At 35.2% G+C, this 19,589-nt stretch overlaps 1 protein-coding gene across 6 annotated transcripts; it reads right to left on the bottom strand.

The window, feature by feature from the left end:
- Nucleotides 1-467: 467 nt before the first annotated feature.
- slc22a18 (solute carrier family 22 member 18) lies at nucleotides 468-19,589 on the bottom strand. 6 transcript variants are annotated; one of them, XM_046840861.1, is made up of 12 exons: nucleotides 19,284-19,574; nucleotides 19,054-19,168; nucleotides 18,781-18,925; nucleotides 14,579-14,676; nucleotides 14,336-14,481; nucleotides 14,088-14,220; nucleotides 7,959-8,068; nucleotides 5,137-5,241; nucleotides 4,198-4,298; nucleotides 3,958-4,059; nucleotides 1,820-1,940; nucleotides 468-672 (listed from the first exon to the last, which is right to left on the bottom strand). In XM_046840861.1, the coding sequence occupies exons 3-12, from the start codon at nucleotides 18,886-18,888 to the stop codon at nucleotides 494-496; spliced, it is 1,203 nt and encodes a 400-aa protein (XP_046696817.1). In that variant the 5' UTR covers nucleotides 18,889-18,925; nucleotides 19,054-19,168; nucleotides 19,284-19,574; the 3' UTR covers nucleotides 468-493. The 6 variants fall into 6 exon arrangements, with proteins under 6 accessions (XP_046696817.1, XP_046696818.1, XP_046696814.1 ...); XM_046840862.1 differs by having other exon boundaries at nucleotides 19,107-19,168; XM_046840858.1 differs by having other exon boundaries at nucleotides 18,781-19,377; nucleotides 19,498-19,589.

The following is a 19,589-nucleotide window of genomic DNA, read 5'->3' as shown; positions in this document are numbered from 1 at the left end:
TTTGGCATGAAGTATGAATTGTGACTCTTGGCTGGTAATGACATACCTGACATTAATTATTTATTAATACTAAAATTATGAACATTTCAAGATCATCAAAGTAATGAATTAGTTCAAACAATTTGTTAAATCATTTATCTTTTTCAGATTAAACAGACATTTTTGGTGCTTATTGGAGTAATAATCATATAGGCAATACCATCAATCATTATATGCATTATATGAATAACCACTAATAAGGAAATATAATTAAAGAAATAGATACATGTAGAAATGCCCCCCACAAAAGTCAGTGAAAAACATTACAAACTTTAGCTATATTGGCTACTGTATAATATATTCCTGATTATCACTGGTATACTAAACATTTATAAAAATGCATCTACCAAATTACATGATATATTAATAAACAGTTTAAAAACATCAATGGTAATAAACATTCATTAGAAAGTAGATTTCCACACATATTTAATACAGACAGGGTTTATTTGTATTAGGTGGTGTTTTTCTTTGCGCTTGACATGAACATAAGACTGAAAGTAGCAGCACTGACAATAAACTGAATGTATCCAAATGATGCCACACCATATGTCTCATAAAGAAAACCTCCAATAGTTGGTCCAACTGTTCGCACCAGAGGCAGCACTGATGCACATAGACCCAGCATGGTCCCTACAAAATACCAATACATACAGGAATGAGAGGTACAGAATGCAGAAACAAAACACTGCACACAATACAGTGTCTCATTAAATACATGTCTCAAGTCTTTGCGAGTGACTATTACAGCATTTCTCAGCTGCTTTGAAGCATTTCTCGAATCATCCTTAATATTTGCAAACCAGCAAGTGAATTCTCAAAACAATTTGTACAAACATCACAAAACATTGGATTTCTTGCAACAGCCTGTACTTTTCTCAAAATCCTCAGTTCATCTCACAAAAGTAAGTATGAACATCTCATTCCCATCAGAATGAAAAGTCCCTTTGTCATTGTTCACAAACAAGATTATCAAAATGTTTAGACATGTCAGTATGACTGTGCACAAGTTTCAGGGGTTCTTGATATAAATATGTTTTGTATCACAGTGACTGAAAATGCACAAAATTTTAATTCCTTATGTTTGGCATCTATGAATTTCAGCAGCACAAATTCATTTATTTGAATGCATATTTGATTAATATTGATTGCAAGAGACCAGACAGGATTCACACTTTTACTGTACTATACAAGTGTTCGTTTGTTTCTTAGTTGTTCATCCATTTTCAGAATTTATATATTATATGTTTTTCTGTCTGTATACACTCTGCAATTGAAGGTTCACGAGATTCACATTTGACCTGTTTTAGAGAACTAGTTGATCATTGGTTGATCTGATGCCATACACTCTACTTCATTAGTGTCATTCAAGATTCATCTGCACAGTTCATAAATTCAAGTCACATTTACAAAAAAAAAGTTTAATAGAAAGTTTAGATGACAGATGATGACAACTGGTGACAACATTCAATGATGTATGCAATGAAATAATGCTGAGATGTTTTCGGGTTAAGACTATTTAGGCAAATTCAGTATAATATATTTGGATCAACATGACATAAGCAACTGATAGACAATCGATTAAGAAATTTTCTTATGATAAGAACATATGACTAAATAATTTGTCATAAAATGATTAATGGATAATTTGTAATAAAATGTGGAGGTCAAACAAGTAGTTTTGAGAATTTCATTTCTGATCTGAGAAATGCTCCAAAGCAACTGAGATAAACTGTAATGAGTATAAAACTTTACTGTATAGTTGGTGTGTTTCTGTTACCTGTGTCAGATGCTGGGACACTTTTTGTTAGCATGCTGTCTGTGATGACATTGAAGATGCTAAGTGACAGCATCATTGGAATAAGAACACAGCAGAACTGTACAATGTTAGTGGTAAGGGCCTGTAAAAGCAGATGAAAATAAGATATGTTACAACATTAATAATAATAACAATAATAATAATAATACTAATAACAATAATAATAATAATAAAAGGGTTAAAAAACAAAGTTACATAGGGGGACCAGGCCATTATTCACTTGTAATCATTTCTGGTTTGGGAGAGTTTCTAAATGGTATAAAAACTAAGAGATTACAACACCATTGGCTAAATTCCTTGATGCTATTGTGGTGTAAATGGCATAAACCAAAGCCACATTCCAATTAATGGATTAGTAAAAAGAGTGGAGGTTATTATAACTATATAGGTGGAAAATAAATCAGGAATGGGATGTTAATAAATCACATATTACTGTTGTTGTCAGATGTTTAGATGCTGTCAGATTGCTATATTGTATAACAAATCTTGAATAATCAACCTGTCCATTACCACTGCAAACAGGAAAGGGCTCAGATCCTTAATGCAGTCCAATCCCCACCTTAAACCAGTCTGTTGTTCCTACTGTACACTTCACTGCTGTCACACTGTCCTCATACATGTCCTGCACCACCCTCACATACTTCTCTGACACACCTGACTTCCTCATACAACACCACAACTACCCTCTCGGCACTCTGCCGTACGCTTTCTCTAAATCCACAAACACACAATGCAACTCCTTCTGACCTTCTCTATACTTCTCCATCAACATCCTCAAAGCAAATAATGCGTCTGTGGTGCTCTTCCTCGGCATGAAACCATACTGTTGCTCACAGATGAAATCTGTTGACTAGATGTGCACTACTCTTTCCCATAACTTCATGGTGTGGCTGATCAACTTTATTCCCCTGTAGTTACTACAGGTCTGCACATCTCCATTATGCTTAAAGATCGGTACCCGTACACTCCTTCTCCATTCCTCAGGCATCCTCTCACCTTCCAAAATCTTGTTGAACAACCTGGTGAAAAACTACCCTGCCATCTTTCCTAAACATCGCCACGCTTCTACAGGTATGTCATCTGGTCCAACTGACTTCCCACTCTTTCACCCTCTTTAACCGCTGCTCTCACTTCCTCCTTACTAATCCTATACACTTCCTGCTGCAAATTGTAGAATCTGCTCACACATTGTGTCTGGTTTATTAAAAAAAATATTTCATATATTAATTTATTGTTGTCATCAAATTTCTTTAGTTTCAGTGGTTGGGGCAAAGGGTAAACTGATGTATGGATTATGTATAAAGTCGGATATAAGTTAGATCCCCTTCAAAAATTATAGTACTGTACAATTAAAATCAGCCGGAAGAAATAAGCAGAAAATGGAAATTCTCTTGATTGAAATCAAGTTACTTATCAAGAGATGCTCCAGGAAATAAAAAAGAAAATCTGTAAGTATGAAATGAGATGAAGTAAGCTTTAAATAGCATTTTCATATGTAAAATTACATATGAAATACATACAGAAAGTGTATTTTTTTGCTGAATATAAATATATATGGGTATTTTGACCTCTCACAAACACAAAATGATTCATCAGACTTCTCAAAACCACTCTCCAAGATGGAGAAATTTAACTTATTTTCCCAATTCTCAATGTTATTGTGCAAATGAAAAGATTTGTCTTTAAAAATGTGGGTGTTACAGCACCAATCTGCATTTGCCCATTGAAATTTTGAGTGGGTTTTTTTATTATTATTATGAATATATATTTAATTAATTATTAATATTTTTATTAAATTGTGTGGGGACAACAATTACACAAAAATTATATATTTACATATTTATTTGCACATGTTTATATTCTTAAGTTCATTTAAGAAACCTAAGGATATAAACATGTGCAAATAAATGTTCTGCAAATTGTGGTCCACGATCCATCTACAAGTCCCAGTAGTGCATTATTGGAGTGCTGTTATTAATCCCATATAATTAAGATCAAAATATAATATTATTTAATTCATGCATTAATGTTGGCTCTTTTACAAGATCCAATAATTCTGGAATTATCCATAATTAATAATCTTGGGAAATTATGTATACCTGTGCAAGCCCCACCAAGCTGTTCAGGCCTATCGAAAACAGTAGTAATGAATTCTCTGAATATCTTGTGGTGAGACGACCAATAACAGCACCCTGAATAACCTAGAACACAAAAAAGCAGGTAAATGCACACACATACAGTACAGAGATGTAAATTTTGAGATTATAACGGTCAGCATAAGTAATCTTTTCCCAGAAAACTTAACATAAAAAAAAAAGCCAGAATAAGTAGAAGTGTACCATTTGCACCACACCAAGGTATGCCATGAGGTAACCATTTTGCTCTGCCTGCAGCTGGAAAAAGTTCATAACAATGATGGAGAACATGACCTGAAAAACACCTGAAAAATACGAAACAAATAATTATATTTTGGTAATACACTCATTTATAACTGTATAAAGGAACTCCTTGTGGAACACATCTACTTAATCATGCAGTTATCTAACCAGACAATGTGTTTTAGAAGTTTATAAAATCATGCATATAGTGTCTAGCAGCACAGTAAAGTGCACATCAACAATCAGAATGCAAAATCTTCTCAGTGACTTTTAATGTGATGTTTTTTAGTGCAAGACTGGCTGGTTTAGGTATTTCTATAACCACCTATGTCATGGTATTAGAACATAAAACAGTCTGTAAGACTTAATTCAGTCAGTTTGTTAATGGAGAATATATGACGGTTCCCTGGTGGTCTAGTGGTTAGGATGCGTCGCTCTCGACGCTGTGGCCTGGGTTCGATCCCCGTTCAGGAATATATATATATATATATATTTATAAACTATGTTGCCACTGGAAGAACTAACAACAGCATTATTTTAACCATTTTAAATGTGCAGTCGTATAGTTCAGCAGTAAACATTGCTGTCTCACAATGCAACAACCTGGGTTTTATCCTGAGTGCCAGTTTTTCTTTCCCAGAATTGCCAAGCCTTATGTGTGCTAATACAAAACTACCTTATTTATTGAGAATACAGAATCTCACTCATTATTTCCAATTTCTTAAATAATTGCTTAAAATCTAAATCTCAAATAAGTAAATTTTTACTTCATGATTTCATGAATCTTAAGCAATAAGTAAAAATTAAGTACAATAAATGAGATGGAATAATTTGAATAGTTGAATAATTTTTCATTAGAAGGAAATAATATTTTAATAAATTAAAACAAATGTCACCCACCAGATGGCAGTCCTGATATTATCTTCACAGTGAACGTCTTTGCAACTCCTGGAAACTTCATCAGTCTTGCAATCTCCCCCAAATTAAACACAGAGCCAGCTGTATCTGGTTAGGAACAAAAAATATACATAAAAAAAATACATACATGTACATGTACCTTATTTACACAGACCAGGCATAACATAATGACCAGTGAGTGAATAACACTGATAATCTTTTCATCATGGCATCTGTTAGTGGGTGGGAAAATGGGCAAACTTAAGGATTTGAGCGAGATTGACAAATTGTGATGTATAGATGACTCTCCAGACTGTAGCTCTTGTCTGATGTTCTTGGTCTGCATTGGTCAGAATCTTTCAAAACTGGTCCAAGGAAGGAACAATGGTGAACTGGCAACAGGGTCATGGGCAGCCAAGGCTTATTGATGCTCAAGGGAAGTAAAGGCTGGCCTGTGTGTCCGTGACTCGCCACCATCTTGGATGAGTCCATTAAGCGTAGTATCATCTGCAAATTTCAGAAGTTTAAATGTTGGGTCACTGGATTCGGAGTTAGTATAGAGGAAGAATAGCATTGAGGAGAGGACACATCCCTGAGGAGCACCAGTGCTGCCTTTCCAAATACTGGAGGTAACCTCGCCCAGTGTCACGTGTTGTTTCCTGCATGTCAGGAAGCTGGTGATACACTGACAGATGGAAAGGGCTTATAGTGATCTTTTGGGGTTTGGAATGGAGAATTTCCGGAATTATTGTACCAAAATAATAATAATAAAAAATAAAACTGTATCTTTACATAGCTACAGTGATCTGTTAAAGATATGGGTGAAGATAGGAGACAGTTGGTCAGCACATGCTTTGAGACAATTTGTGCTGTTAAAATGTGTCTGTTCTCATCGTCATGTTTACATCGCTGACCCCCTCTGTCTCATACTTCTTGCTGCCTTCTGGTTGTGTTAACTTTGTAAACTAGTCTACATCCGTGGTGTGTAAAAGCCAGTAAATGATACACCAGTGGTAGACTGAAAAAGCCATGCAATGAAAGGAAATAGGTTAATGGGCTCAAAACTGCGTGCAATAAGAACAGAAATATTTACATTTTACCAAATAGATTAAAACTAAAGTACAGTGTCTGGTGTGAAAATGTAAAAAGCAGAAAGTACAGATATTTGTGTAAACATTTAATGATTGAAAGTAAAACGTTGTCCGAAAAATAAATAAAGTAAATCACTGAAATTGACTTAAGTACAGTAATTAAGTATTTGTACTTCATTACTTCCCCCCTCTGGATGTAAACTCCGGTCAGAATAAATGAGGCAAATTCCTGCAGTGAATAAAAAGGATTACAGTTTGTGATCAGTGTTTCCAAGTTTGGGTTGCACTATATATTCAGCATTGTGACATCTGTACACCAGCGTTCGTTAATGTAGAAGAAGATTCTGCTGCCTTTATTTTACAAGATAGCTTTGTTTGGCGACAACCTTCAGTGTAAGTGGAAGCCCGAACAAAGGATTCCACTGTCTGGGATCGAGAGACTAAGCCAAGTTTCAAGTAAAACGGAGAGCAGCAGAGCAAGTCTTTGGTTGATCTGTTAAGAAGAATCAGTTTGTCCATTTTGTTGGGCAGTGAGCAGAGATTTGCCATCTGTATCGATGGGAGCAAAGTTCTAACTCCCTGCTGTCACTTGCACACCGGGCGAGCTGCTCCTCCAACTAAGAGCTCCAAAATAATTTCTGGGTTTGTAAAAACAGGTGAAAAGGTATATGAAGTAAACTGCCCGATGTTAACCAGTTCATCACGTGTAAGTTATCAGGTTAGGGTAACCAATCATACAGACAATAAACAAAAAGAAAGTACTAGAGATTGTTGAACATGCCATCTTAAACATGCTAATTGCCTGAAGATGCTCAATTATGGGTTAATATGCTTTTAACCATATGAAAACACTGCATATTGCTATCAGTGGCGAGCCATCAGGGCTAGCAAGGCCTTCTCTGCTGGCCAGAACACTATCCAAATCACAAGAGACTTGCGTTTTAATATATTTTATTACATAAATATTTAATAAATTATCTGCAGTAATCTATTCTCTTCATTTCAAAGCTTTTCTCTTAGTTGTTAGTCTTAGTTGCAGTAGTGTATGCATAGGTTGCAGTTTCTATCCAATCATATTTCAGCTTGTTGCCAGTGTTTTCAAAATCTGCGTTGATGCCTTTAGAATCAACAGTGCAGGTGCCTGCAGCATAGCAGGCATACAATAATGTCAGCATTTCCATGTTTTTTAATTGGATGGCCAGACAGGACAGTCGGAGTACGGAAACTGCACAAGCTCAGATATCTTAATTGATTGAATACAATTAATAGATGTTTTTCATTTAAAATGGCTGACAGAGGAGAAGAAATTGATTTGGTCACAGATACACTTACAAAGCAATTTTCAAAACAGACTTTGAAAACGTGGACATTGTGAGGTAAAGATTGCCAAAACAGTAGTTAAACTTTTTCATGAACCATTTATACTTTTGCATTTCCTTTTGCACAAAAACACAATTTGCCTTTCAAATACTCTGTTAAACCATAATGCACATAAAATTTCACAAAAATACACAGAGAACCAATTTTAAAGGAGTAATCACTGATGAAAGGAGTCTTGTAGAATTGAGTTAACTGGGTTTCATGCTTTTGTAATGGCATTCATTACATGGCCACTGACTCCTACTATATACAATATGCTGTACATGGATTAACTTGTTAATGATTGTTCATAATTTAATTTAAGTGTTAACAATTTAAATTGTAAATACATAATAATAAAAAGATTTATCCTACTGTTGTTCATCTTTTTGTGTTGCCTTTTTGTGTGCTTAGGAATAAATTTCAACACCAGCAATAAATTGATAGCACTTCCCACAGAAGCAACGTATGCTGCAAACTTTTCCCTGCAAAACACACAAACATTCATAAAGAAATGCCTCCATTATCACAGCTAGTAAAATTAAAATGTACACAATGGGTTATGCATATACATATAGCATCTTACAAAAGTGATTACACCTGTCACATTTCAGCAACAATTTTATTATTATGCTCTCAAGGTACGTACTATAAAAATGCAAAGTGGATATACTTTAGAGTAGTCAATGTGCAGCTTGTATAGCAGCAAAGTCACCAAAAATGACGCAACATACAGCTACTATTGTCAAAATAACTGGCCACACAAGTGAGTACACAGCTACACAACTAAGCCTCGGTCTAATTAAACATGCTCCTGAGGTTCCAGTGACCACTGTTCCTGCCCCTCTCCCCTCCGTGGATCTTCCCACTTCGTCCAGGCCTGCCTCTGGATGGTGTTCTCTTCGATTGGAGGCCACGCCTTGGGTGGTTCCATGAAATTCCGGAGTAAGAACGGGCACTTTGAGGATGGATTGGGCTGTAGTTAATGTCAACAGACTGCTACATTGACTCAGGACTACATTTCGCTTCTGATTACCATCACTGTACCCCGCAACATCGCCATAGTCGCCACCGGCTCGCTCATCAGGGACAAACTTTCTTATAAAGAACATATTCACTTTTAATCACCACATTATCTGTGTAAAGCTGCTTTGAGACAATGATCATTGTTAAAAGTGCAATACAAATAAAAATGAATTGAATTGAATTAAGTGAACATGTCAAAACTGTGTCCAAAGTGTCAATATATTGTGTGACCACCATTGTTATCTAGCGCTGCCTTCCTTCTGAGATGATGGCCATGCAAACCGACTTGCAGTTGCAGTGAGCGTTGTATGGTCTGAGCCCTGAAAAGCGGACCTTCCACTTCTGCAACCATCTAAAGCAATGAGGACCCAACTTCTTTGAGCGACCCTTAAAGAAGTCAAAGAAGTTGAATCCTCGTGCTGGGCGTCACGTACAGAAGCTTTAAAAAACAGACGCATGAGTGCAGCAGCTATACTTTTTTTTTTTATGTACAATATTATGATACTATATATATATATATATATATATATATATATATATATATATATATATATATATATATATATATATATATATTTTTTTTTTTTTTGTAATGCAAAATTTAATTTTTTTTTTTTTAAATGCACAGACAATGTACAATGGGCATTTTACCAATGCAGATTTATTCTTGTCTTATGACTATAAAAGGGCATTCAAGCCAGGCGAATATCACACTGGTGAGAAGGTTGTTAATTCTGCTTTTCCATAATACTGTTATGAGCTATGTGGTATATTCAGAACTGCAATATGTGCATTCACCATGTTGGATTTAATACCTACCAGCACCTAATGTCTTGACATTGAACCATGGCTTTAGTCATTACAGTCTTTAGCCTGCTCTTTTCTAATGAAGTAAATAAGTTAATGTCTGTTACAGTATAGCCTACAGAAATATTGTTGGAATCCTTCTATCTACTTGACACACCTTACTCTCAGCTTCCACAGCTGGTGAAATGCTAAAGTTAAGACTTCCTGCATTGTTGTCCAGGACACACCAGGCTTACTCCTACTCAACTGTCTATACACTGAATGAGTTTGTGCACACCTTAGCCCCATTGGTAGACTATAGGTGTTTAGCACAGTGCTTAGTAACCACAAAATAAAATATGCTACACAAATTCTGCCAGATTATTTTACATTAGATTAAATTCAACTATATCGTCATTGCACAATTTATGGTACAAGGCAACGGAAGAGATGAGATGCAACATGCCTAACAGGTGGGCATGCAACAGAACAGCTAGCAAATTTTCTAGTTAAGAAGAGGGACTGGTTGGCACCATACAACAGGAACTACCTGAGATTAATCAAGATACTGTTCAGCAGCAACAATTATATATCTCTAATGCAGTCAAGCTTTTGATTTTGTTTAAATCTCGTATATTTGAGAAAATGTATACAGGGCCTAATAAGCAAAGCTAGTGCTTCGGTAAAAAGCCTTATTGGAGGTGCAAAGATACTTAACTTGTCCAGTTTGATATATTACAAGATATACTGTTATTACAGTTAATGCTTTGCAAATGAACTTGTCTTACTTCCTTAGCAGTTTAATCCCAATTTATGTAAAAACCACAAAGAAATGCTGCACATTTACAAGCCCCAATTCATGAAAAAAAATTAAGAAGTACATATACACATTAAGTCCATGCTAGCCAACACTAAGGATTGTCACTGGGTATGCCAACGCATACAATGTAAAAAAACTGCGGAAAAAAATCGTCCACATTCTGAAAGTGACATGCTGTTTTTTCATTAAAAAAAGTTAAATCCCAGATAAAACAATGAATTCTAAGTAATTTAGTTAGTTTCTAGAAAGTATAAACAGTATACAGTATACTCTGAGTTAACAGCGTTCAGAGTCAACACTCAGGGTTTGAAATCACATCCTACACTCTCACTAATCCCTACATCAGTCTACTCGTATAGTCCACTTGACAGAGTGAATGAAAACAAACGAGTGATTTCAGACACTAATGAACACTGCTGTTTACAAGCAGAATTACTGAAAGAAAATAACAAGAAATAAAACTACAACTGACATACAGCCACTGCCTTAGACAAGATCAACTGAATTAAAACAATGATTAAACAACTCCAAAAAAACAGATTACCAGCTTCAATGATTACAGTTTGAATTTATTTCTATCCTATATCTACAAAATATTATTTGAGATTTAACAAAGGTTTATATTTGATTGAAAGTGTTTTTGACCTCACCATTTTGGAGATCAGTGGTTGGTTTAGATAGACTTGTGACCTTTGACTCTTTAACATTAGTTTTTCTCAGGCTGTTGTTTGTAAAGCACATTTGTTATGCAAAGACAAGTCAAGAGAAATTGTAAATAAGTGGTTTTGTTTAACTATAGATAATAATATCATCATCTAATAATCTTATTTAGTAATCTTATTATATTACTATTAACAAACAAACCTGCATGCTGCAATGCATGCTGGGTGCCAGAATAGTAAAAAAAGACCAGCATGCATTGTGGCATGAACAAATTATGCGGAATAATGTTCTTTAGTTGCTTTTATTTTGGTGTTTGTTGTGATTTTTCAGTAGACTTTTTGGTGATGTTTAAAGTTGATCTGGTTTTCCAAATTTGATTGTCACCGATGTTGAGACTTATACACTGATTATTTTCTATGTCTGTGTGTGTTTAAGTTCTGTCATAGTTCAAAACTTTATTTGTATGTGGTGTGTATATTTTTCAGATAACTGCTGTAGTAACTGTGGTGTAATTTATGTGTATTGCAGTAACCAAAGAGCAAAATGTCAAGTTTCAAGAGCCCAACTACAGCAAGCACTAAACAAATTATGGTGGTTTTCAATAAAAGTACAACACCTCAAACCTTAATTATAGCTTTGTACACATATGACAGAAATAAGTTCACACTGATTAGTATTAAATTAAACTGTTAATGTTTAATCATCCTCTGCTGAGATTTAATGTGTTGATGAAATTTTTGGCTTTGGCTGTAAGTTGTGTTTCTCTGCCCTTGTTTAATTTGCTCTAATATTTAATTGATACTACAGTGAGGAAAATAAGTATTTGAACACCCTGCTATTTTGCAAGTTCTCCCACTTAGAAATCATGGAGGGGTCTAAAATTGTCATCGCAGGTGCATGTCCACTGTGAGAGACATAATCTAAAAAAAAAATCCAGAAATCACAATATATGATTTTTTTAACTATTTATTTGTATGATACAGCTGCAAATAAGTATTTGAACACCTGAGAAAGTCAATGTTAATATTTGGTACAGTAGCCTTTGTTTGCAATTACAGAGGTCAAACGTTTCCTGTAGTTTTTCACCAGGTTTGCACACACTGCAGGAGGGATTTTGGCCCACTCCTCCACACAGATCTTCTCTAGATCAGTCAGGTTTCTAGCCTGTCGCTGAGAAACACGGAGTTTGAGCTGCCTCCAAAGATTCTCTATTGGGTTATGTCTGGAGACTGGCTAGGCCATGGCAGAACCTTGATATGCTTCTTACAGAGCCACTCCTTGGTTATCCTGGCTGTGTGCTTCGGGTCATTGTCATGTTGGAAGACCCAGCCTCGACCCATCTTCAATGCTCTAACTGAGGGAAGGAGGTTGTTCCCAAAATCTTGCAATACATGGCCCCGGTCATCTTCTCCTTAATACAGTGCAGTCGGCCTGTCCCATGTGCAGAAAAACACCCCCAAAGCATGATGCTACCACCCCCATGCTTCACAGTAGGGATGGTGTTCTTGGGATGGCACTCATCATTCTTCTTCCTCCAAACACGTTTAGTGGAATTATGACCCAAAAGTTCTTTTTTGGTCTCATCTGACCACATGAATTTCTCCCATGACTCCTCTGGATCATCCAAATGGTCATTGGCAAACTTAAGACGTGCCTGGACATGTGCTGGTTTAAGCAGGGGAACCTTCCGTGCCATGCATGATTTCAAACCATGACGTCTTAGTGTATTACCAACAGTAACCTTGGAAACGGTGGTCCCAGCTCTTTTCAGGTCATTGACCAGCTCCTCCCGTGTAGTTCTGGGCTGATTTCTCACCTTCCTTAGGATCATTGAGACCCCACCAGGTGAGATCTTGCATGGAGCCCCAGTCCGAGGGAGATTGACAGTCATGTTTAGCTTCTTCCATTTTCTAATGATTGCTCCAACAGTGGACCTTTTTTCACCAAGCTGCTTGCCAATTTCCCCGTAGCCCTTTCCAGCCTTGTGGAGGTGTACAATTTTGTCTCTAGTGTCTTTGGACAGCTATTTGGTCTTGGCCATGTTAGTAGTTGGATTCCTACTGATTGTATGGGGTGGACAGGTGTCTTTATGCAGCTAACGACCTCAAACAGGTGCATCTAATTTAGGATAATAAATGTAGTGGAGGTGGACATTTTAAAGGCAGACTAACAGGTCTTTGAGGGTCAGAATTCTAGCTGATAGACAGGTGTTCAAATACTTATGTGCAGCTGTATCATACAAATAAATAGTGTAAAAATCATATATTGTGATTTCTGGATTTTTTTTTTAGATTATGTCTCACAGTGGACATGCACCTACGATGACAATTTTAGACCCCTCCATGATTTCTAAGTGGGAGAACTTGCAAAATAGCAGGGTATTCAAATACTTATTTTCCTCACTGTATATTATAAACACTATGTAATAATTAATATACCACCAAAATATAAAACTATTCGCATCTGGTATCAGTTAGACATGCATTACCATGCACTGTAATAGGAATCACTTTACATTTGATCATTTATATGGTTACCTACCAATCATATGTTTGCAGGAGAATGTAGGACAAAATGCATATAAAGGTTAGGTAAGTTTAGTTAATGCTCACATAAGTTCAGAATCAGAACATATAACTTGAGATAGATGATGATGAGAAATAGATGAGAAATAGTATACAGGTCTTCCTTCACAAGAGGTGTGTAGTTTTGTCTGGGGATTGAAATGTAACCTTTCCTGTAAATGAGTATAAACACCCTGCTCAAACAGTAATCACTTTTAAATATAATTAAGTATTAACTGTAAATGTTCTGATCTATGAGATCTATATTTTAAATGATTTCTGCAATTTGATGGTTCATTTTCTTGTACATCATACCTTTGTTAGTAGAGGTTTCTATTGTTACAGACACCCTTACTCCATGTAATCTCTAATGAGAACTGCAGAGTTATGGTTGTGGTCTCATGACAGGCTAACAATTTACACTTTTTATGTACTCACTTCTAAGTTATGAGGAACAGCATCTTATTCTAAAATGGAGTAAAATGTAGGATATTATGTGGTAATATTAGTTGTAGTGCAGCAAAAGCTTCCAAAAAGAAAATACTCTGATAAAGTAAAGATATTTGAAAAAATTTACTTAAGTACAGTTAGTTAGAAAACAAAATTTGTTACGCTCTACCTATGAGTTTTGTATAAATAATTTACCCAAAGCGTGTGCTCAGAGTGCCTCCTAATGATGACCCCGTGATCATGCCAATACCAAAACAAAGACCGAGCTTTGCCAGGGCATCTGCTCGCTTGTTGCTCTCTGATAGGTCTGTGATAACCATCTGTGATCCTGGGCAGGAACAAAAAATGTACAACAGTGTTGCTGGGTTATGGAAATCAAACGTATTGAACATTAGCAGTAAGTTTATGTATAATTATTTATGTACTTATAATAGAAGGCTGACCTGGCATAGAATGCATGAACACAGCAGGTAGTTTGTGCAGAAAAAGTAACAAAGTACTATCTGCTGCTGCTAGCAGCAAAAAATAAATGACTGATGCTAAGCAGGACAGTGAAAGAGCAGCACGTGCTCCAAAAATATCTGCAAATCTGAGCAAGACACACATTATCAATATATCATCTATTATCAATACATTATATTTTTCCATTCAGTTTTTAACTTAGAAACACATTAAGGAAACCTCACCTTCCAAACACAGGGCCCCCCAGGAGCTGCATCACACCTACACTTGTCTGTAGATATCCAAACCAGAGTGTGTCAAATCCCAGCTTTTTTGCCAAATACTTCCATATGCAAAGAAAAATAAAAGTAAATCATATAATTATACCCAATAATCACTTTATTAAGTACATTTGTAAAATGTATTAAAAAGCAGCAGAAATTAGTAAAAGAAAAAATTACTTTGACAGGTAAAGATTGTTAGTATTAGATGGTTGTGTGATGGCAAAATGTCTTAAAAAACTTCTTACTGCAAACAAAACTGCGTCTAGATAATTTAAATAAACAAAAACATCAGTGGATGTAATTTCTGTTGGCGGAAAAGCCTCATGTTATCCACACTGTAGAAGAAGCAAAACAGCAAGTGAATTAATCTACCAATAAACCTCTATCAATCCATATTGATACTAGCTAGTGGTACTCTACATTAGCCTTCATTCTGTCCTGTTGGTATAATAGGCCAGTGCCTGGTAGTTTCTGTGAAATAGATGGTTACAAAATTATGGGACAAAACAATAATAATTATGAGAAGAAAATGTGAAAAAAAAGAATTGGCTTTTAATAAAACAATGTATCAATTGAACAAATAAGGAGCTACATAAAAAACACACACCAGGACACTCTTTTATCAGCTAGTATTGGGAAGTGCTAACTCAGAGGTTAAGGCTCTATGGTTTGGGGGTTCAAGTAACAGTATTGACAAGCTGCCACTGTTGGCCCCTTGAGCAAGGCCCTTAACTCACCACAGCTTCATAACAAGCTGGGATATGTGAAGAAAGTATTTTAATGTGTAAGTCAATGTATATGTGACAGGTAAAAGCCTCTCTTCTTTTTAACAAGACAATGTGTATATATATAATAGATTATGCAGTTTATACATTGGCCAGTTTATATGTTTTAGTATTGTTGTGTATTCTTGCTGACTATCCTTTGTGGCCACAGTTGTTCTCCTTACTTCCAGTTGGCAAATACAACACCCAGTAAATCATGTCAGTTTATTATAAACTTGGTTAAGCCAAAACGTCCCTTAGGTCCTCTAGTCACTGGTTACAGTAATACCAAACCAAGGTAAATCATGCCAAGAAGGCAATCCTGTAGCATGCCAGATTCCTAAGGATTACCACATGGAGCTGAAGGGCCCTTGTTGATGGTGGTTAATGGCAAAGAAAAAGTGCACAGAACAGATTCTCGAGTTTCTTTGGTTATCTTCTGACAGTAAACAAAAAGTGGGTCCAGTGTCACAAGTCTATATCCTTTAGGCCTAAATGGCCTAAATGCCTTCACCCTGTTGCATAAATGTACTGGTTATCTTGACAGAAAAAAATATTTTAGAATTAACTCAAGGCTATGCTCAACATAAGATTATTTGATGAGACCTACAGTGATTGGAGTAGTTGGTCCAGTTTCTGTGGAAAAAAAATTTAATACAGTGGCTAAACACAATAATACACCCACATAGTGTGTGTTTTTAGATAACATAATTTTTAGCAATAATTGGTAAGGGTTTTAATAGAGTTTCCTTGAGAGGAACAGGACTCACTGCAAACCTGAAGCAGTATGCAATTGAAGAATTAAAAGTACAGTATCTGGGCTTTAGTGTGGGTACAGCCAGGCATGTCCCCAAATTAGCAAGACAGCCACAATTGCAGCCTTTTGTGTTTTCTCTATTTCGTTCTGGACATTTGACATGTCACAATGCTGACAAGGTTCTACCAACGTTGCTTTAGTCAGCCTAACCCATGGAATGCTACAAATTTTAACAGAGGTTTATATTTTATTTAAATTTTTTGACCTCAACATTTTTGAGAACAGTGGTTGCTTTAGTTGGGCTCTTGACCTTCAACTCTGTAATATTAGTTTTTCTATGGCTGTTGTAGCTATATTTGTAAAGCACATTTCTTATGTCAGAAAAAAAAGTCAAGAGAAATTATAGTGTGGTTGTTTTTGTTAACTATTGATGGTGAAATATTCATTACTTATTGAGCTTATTTTTGTAAATGTAATATGTAAAAGTAATATGATTTCAAGTTAACTTGCTGAACTATTAAAACTTTCAGAGCCACAGCAACATTTAGACACACAAATGTCAAGAATCAGCACATGAAACTCAAAAATGGGGATTATTTACAAACTATCATGCCACAATGCATGCTGGGTGCCAGAATAGCACAAAACATCTAACATACAGAAATAAATGATCCACATCTTTCTTAATTTCATTTTATTTTGATATATGATTTTTTTACTAAACTTTTTCATCGTGATCAGAGTTGATCTGGTTTTATTTATTTATTTATTTATAACTAAAAGGTCAAGATTTAATAGAAACATTAAATCAAACACTGATCTCCATTATGGTGACTTCAAATGAAAGTACACCTAAACACCTAAAATCTCAATTAGAGCTTTTAATAAGTGAAGCTGGTGATGCTGTTTTAGGGGTTGTTTATCATCCTCTGCTGAAATCCTGAGAGATTTAATGTGTTATTATTATCAGTTGATTTCATCTTTGTCTTTGGCTGTAAGTTGTGTTTCTCTGCTCTTGTTTCTCTTCCCTTCAGTGATCCTGCTTGTTCACAGGTGTCCATCAAAGTTTAATCCTCATTTAATTAGTCACTTCATTATCTCATTAACTTCATCACTGCTTCAGTGTTACTTTAACATGTAATGTGGATACACAATGTGGACACACATTAGTGCTCTTTTTTAAATGTGTGAAATGAAAAAACACAATATGAAATGTATTTTAACAGTAATATACTGTAAGTGTCATTTATAGAAAAAAAACTGTTGAAAAAAACAGTAAATCACTGGCAACCCTGCCGCAAGTAGTTTACCATATAATAAAGAAAAAAAACAGCAAAATACTGTAAAACCCAACAGTCAAATTTCTGTTGTGTGTTTTGTGGGTTACCATTATGTAGGAGATTAGAGCCTTTGTTTAAGTCAAGGACGATCAGAGTAACTTTGCTGTATGTTGCTTTATATAAAGACAGTTACTGTGTAGTTTTTGCTGCAGTGGGAAGCTCATCACTAACTAAAGAGCTCTGACTTGAATTGATACTTTTGATTATTTATTTTACTTTGTCATAGACTTAAATAAAATACATTCTGAGTACTAATATGCTCGCATTATTTAAATATTATAAATATTAATTTATAAGCAAGTGGCCAGTAACCAATTTTAGTGCAGTCAGTTTCTGCAAACAAAATGAATTAACTAGAGATGACAATATTTACTGTTCATTTACAGGACAATTTATTAAAATGTAAAGTACTAGTTTAACCATACAGCTGCCCGTTTTTTACAGTAGATTTTATAGGATTCTTTTTACAGTGCATTTTTGCTCGGCTGTAAAAATGCAAAGAAAGTCTAAATAAAAAACATTAAGAGATAAGCCAACAGCTACCCAAAGATACATTTTATCATTAAATATTGTCCTTGTGATGTTAGCAAACAATCAGAGTAGCTAAGTATGTTTAGGCACTCCTTTTTAAATTAAATGCAACAAAATAATGAGATAAAAATCTTAAATTATATGGGTAATATACTTCAGATGTCAGGGTTAAATAAAAAATAATGCTAAATATAATGAAAATGTATTTGTAAACATTTATGATTTTATTTTGCTAATAAATGAGTATCATGTAACTAATGCAACAACAATAATAATAATAATAATGATAATAATAATAATTTATAATAATAGTAATAATAATAATAATGTAATGAAAAACGGCACAGTGAAGTAACAATAACATCACTATTAGTGTGATTTTTGTCATTCAAACACACACCAAATCTCTAATCTGCAGATCTGCAGGTAATGAATGGCACAGTATTGCCACACACTCATACAGTCACTGATTTCGAAGTAACAAAAAATGTCATAGTCAAACATATAACCTGAAAAAATATTGTAGTATTTATTCATGGCTAAGAGTAAAGGAACCTGCTGCTAAAACTTTATTTTTTTTAAGTTTAACTATTACTTTTGGCACAAATGAATTAATGAAATATATCAGATAAATTATACTACATTACAATTTCGTCCGTACATTAGTAATAACTCAGAAATAAGCGAAATGCACTGTGAACAATACCAGCATGCATTTATTTATATGTAGATTTTTTTGCATTGTCAGTGTTTAAACCCGACGAGACCTACCGGTGTTATCGAGAACTGGAGGAAAAGCCACGTTACGTCCAAAGCAGCAATCAGGTATGTAACATATAAAACTTTCTGCACTTTTGCAGCTGGCGGTGGATCCATCATGTAAAGTTTCACGGTTCTCAGTCGTGCTCTCAGTAGGCTTTTTCACACGGTTTCGGTGGAAAGTGACAACAAAACAATTCTGTTAGCCTTCTAATGTTTCAGAAACCTGGCTGTAACACAAAAATGTACTTGAATATAACGTGTAAATCGCTAAGAAAACGAGACCATGCAGTGCAGGATCAGTACAGAGATCAGTTCAGAGATCCTGCAGTACAGACCGGAACACTGGACTTTGCCCGAATCCCCACAAAACCGCAGAAATCCCGCTGCACACGGAGATCTGCAGTTGGGACACACATGCTATGAAACGAGCTTACATAGTGTGTTGTGTTTCGTTGTTATTGCTTTATCGGAAAATATAGAAAATGAAAGATAATAAGAAAACCAAACGAAACTTTGCCTTTGCTTTTCTACCGCAGTGTATCGTTTTGAGTGAACCTCAGGATCCGACTCGCATATGTGGTTCTGGTAACCAGCTTTTTTTTTTTCCTAAAACGACCATGGAAAATTATGGTATATTGTTATTTAGAAGGTGTATATTAATAAATCGATTTCAGTCGCGGTTAAAATGAAGTAATTACTGTTTACATAGTTTTAAAAAATAAATACATTTTAAATGTTGTCTTGTTTGAGAACGGAGTCAAATGATCTGACTCACTAAAAAGATCCGGAATTCACATTAGCTAGAGAGGTCGAATTTT

The sequence above is a fragment of the Silurus meridionalis genome, chromosome 26, assembly GCF_014805685.1.
Source record: "Silurus meridionalis isolate SWU-2019-XX chromosome 26, ASM1480568v1, whole genome shotgun sequence".
In the NCBI taxonomy this organism is placed as follows: Eukaryota; Metazoa; Chordata; class Actinopteri; order Siluriformes; family Siluridae; genus Silurus; species Silurus meridionalis.
Note: the sequence above shows the minus strand (reverse complement) of the source record. Positions and strands in the feature narration are given on the sequence as shown.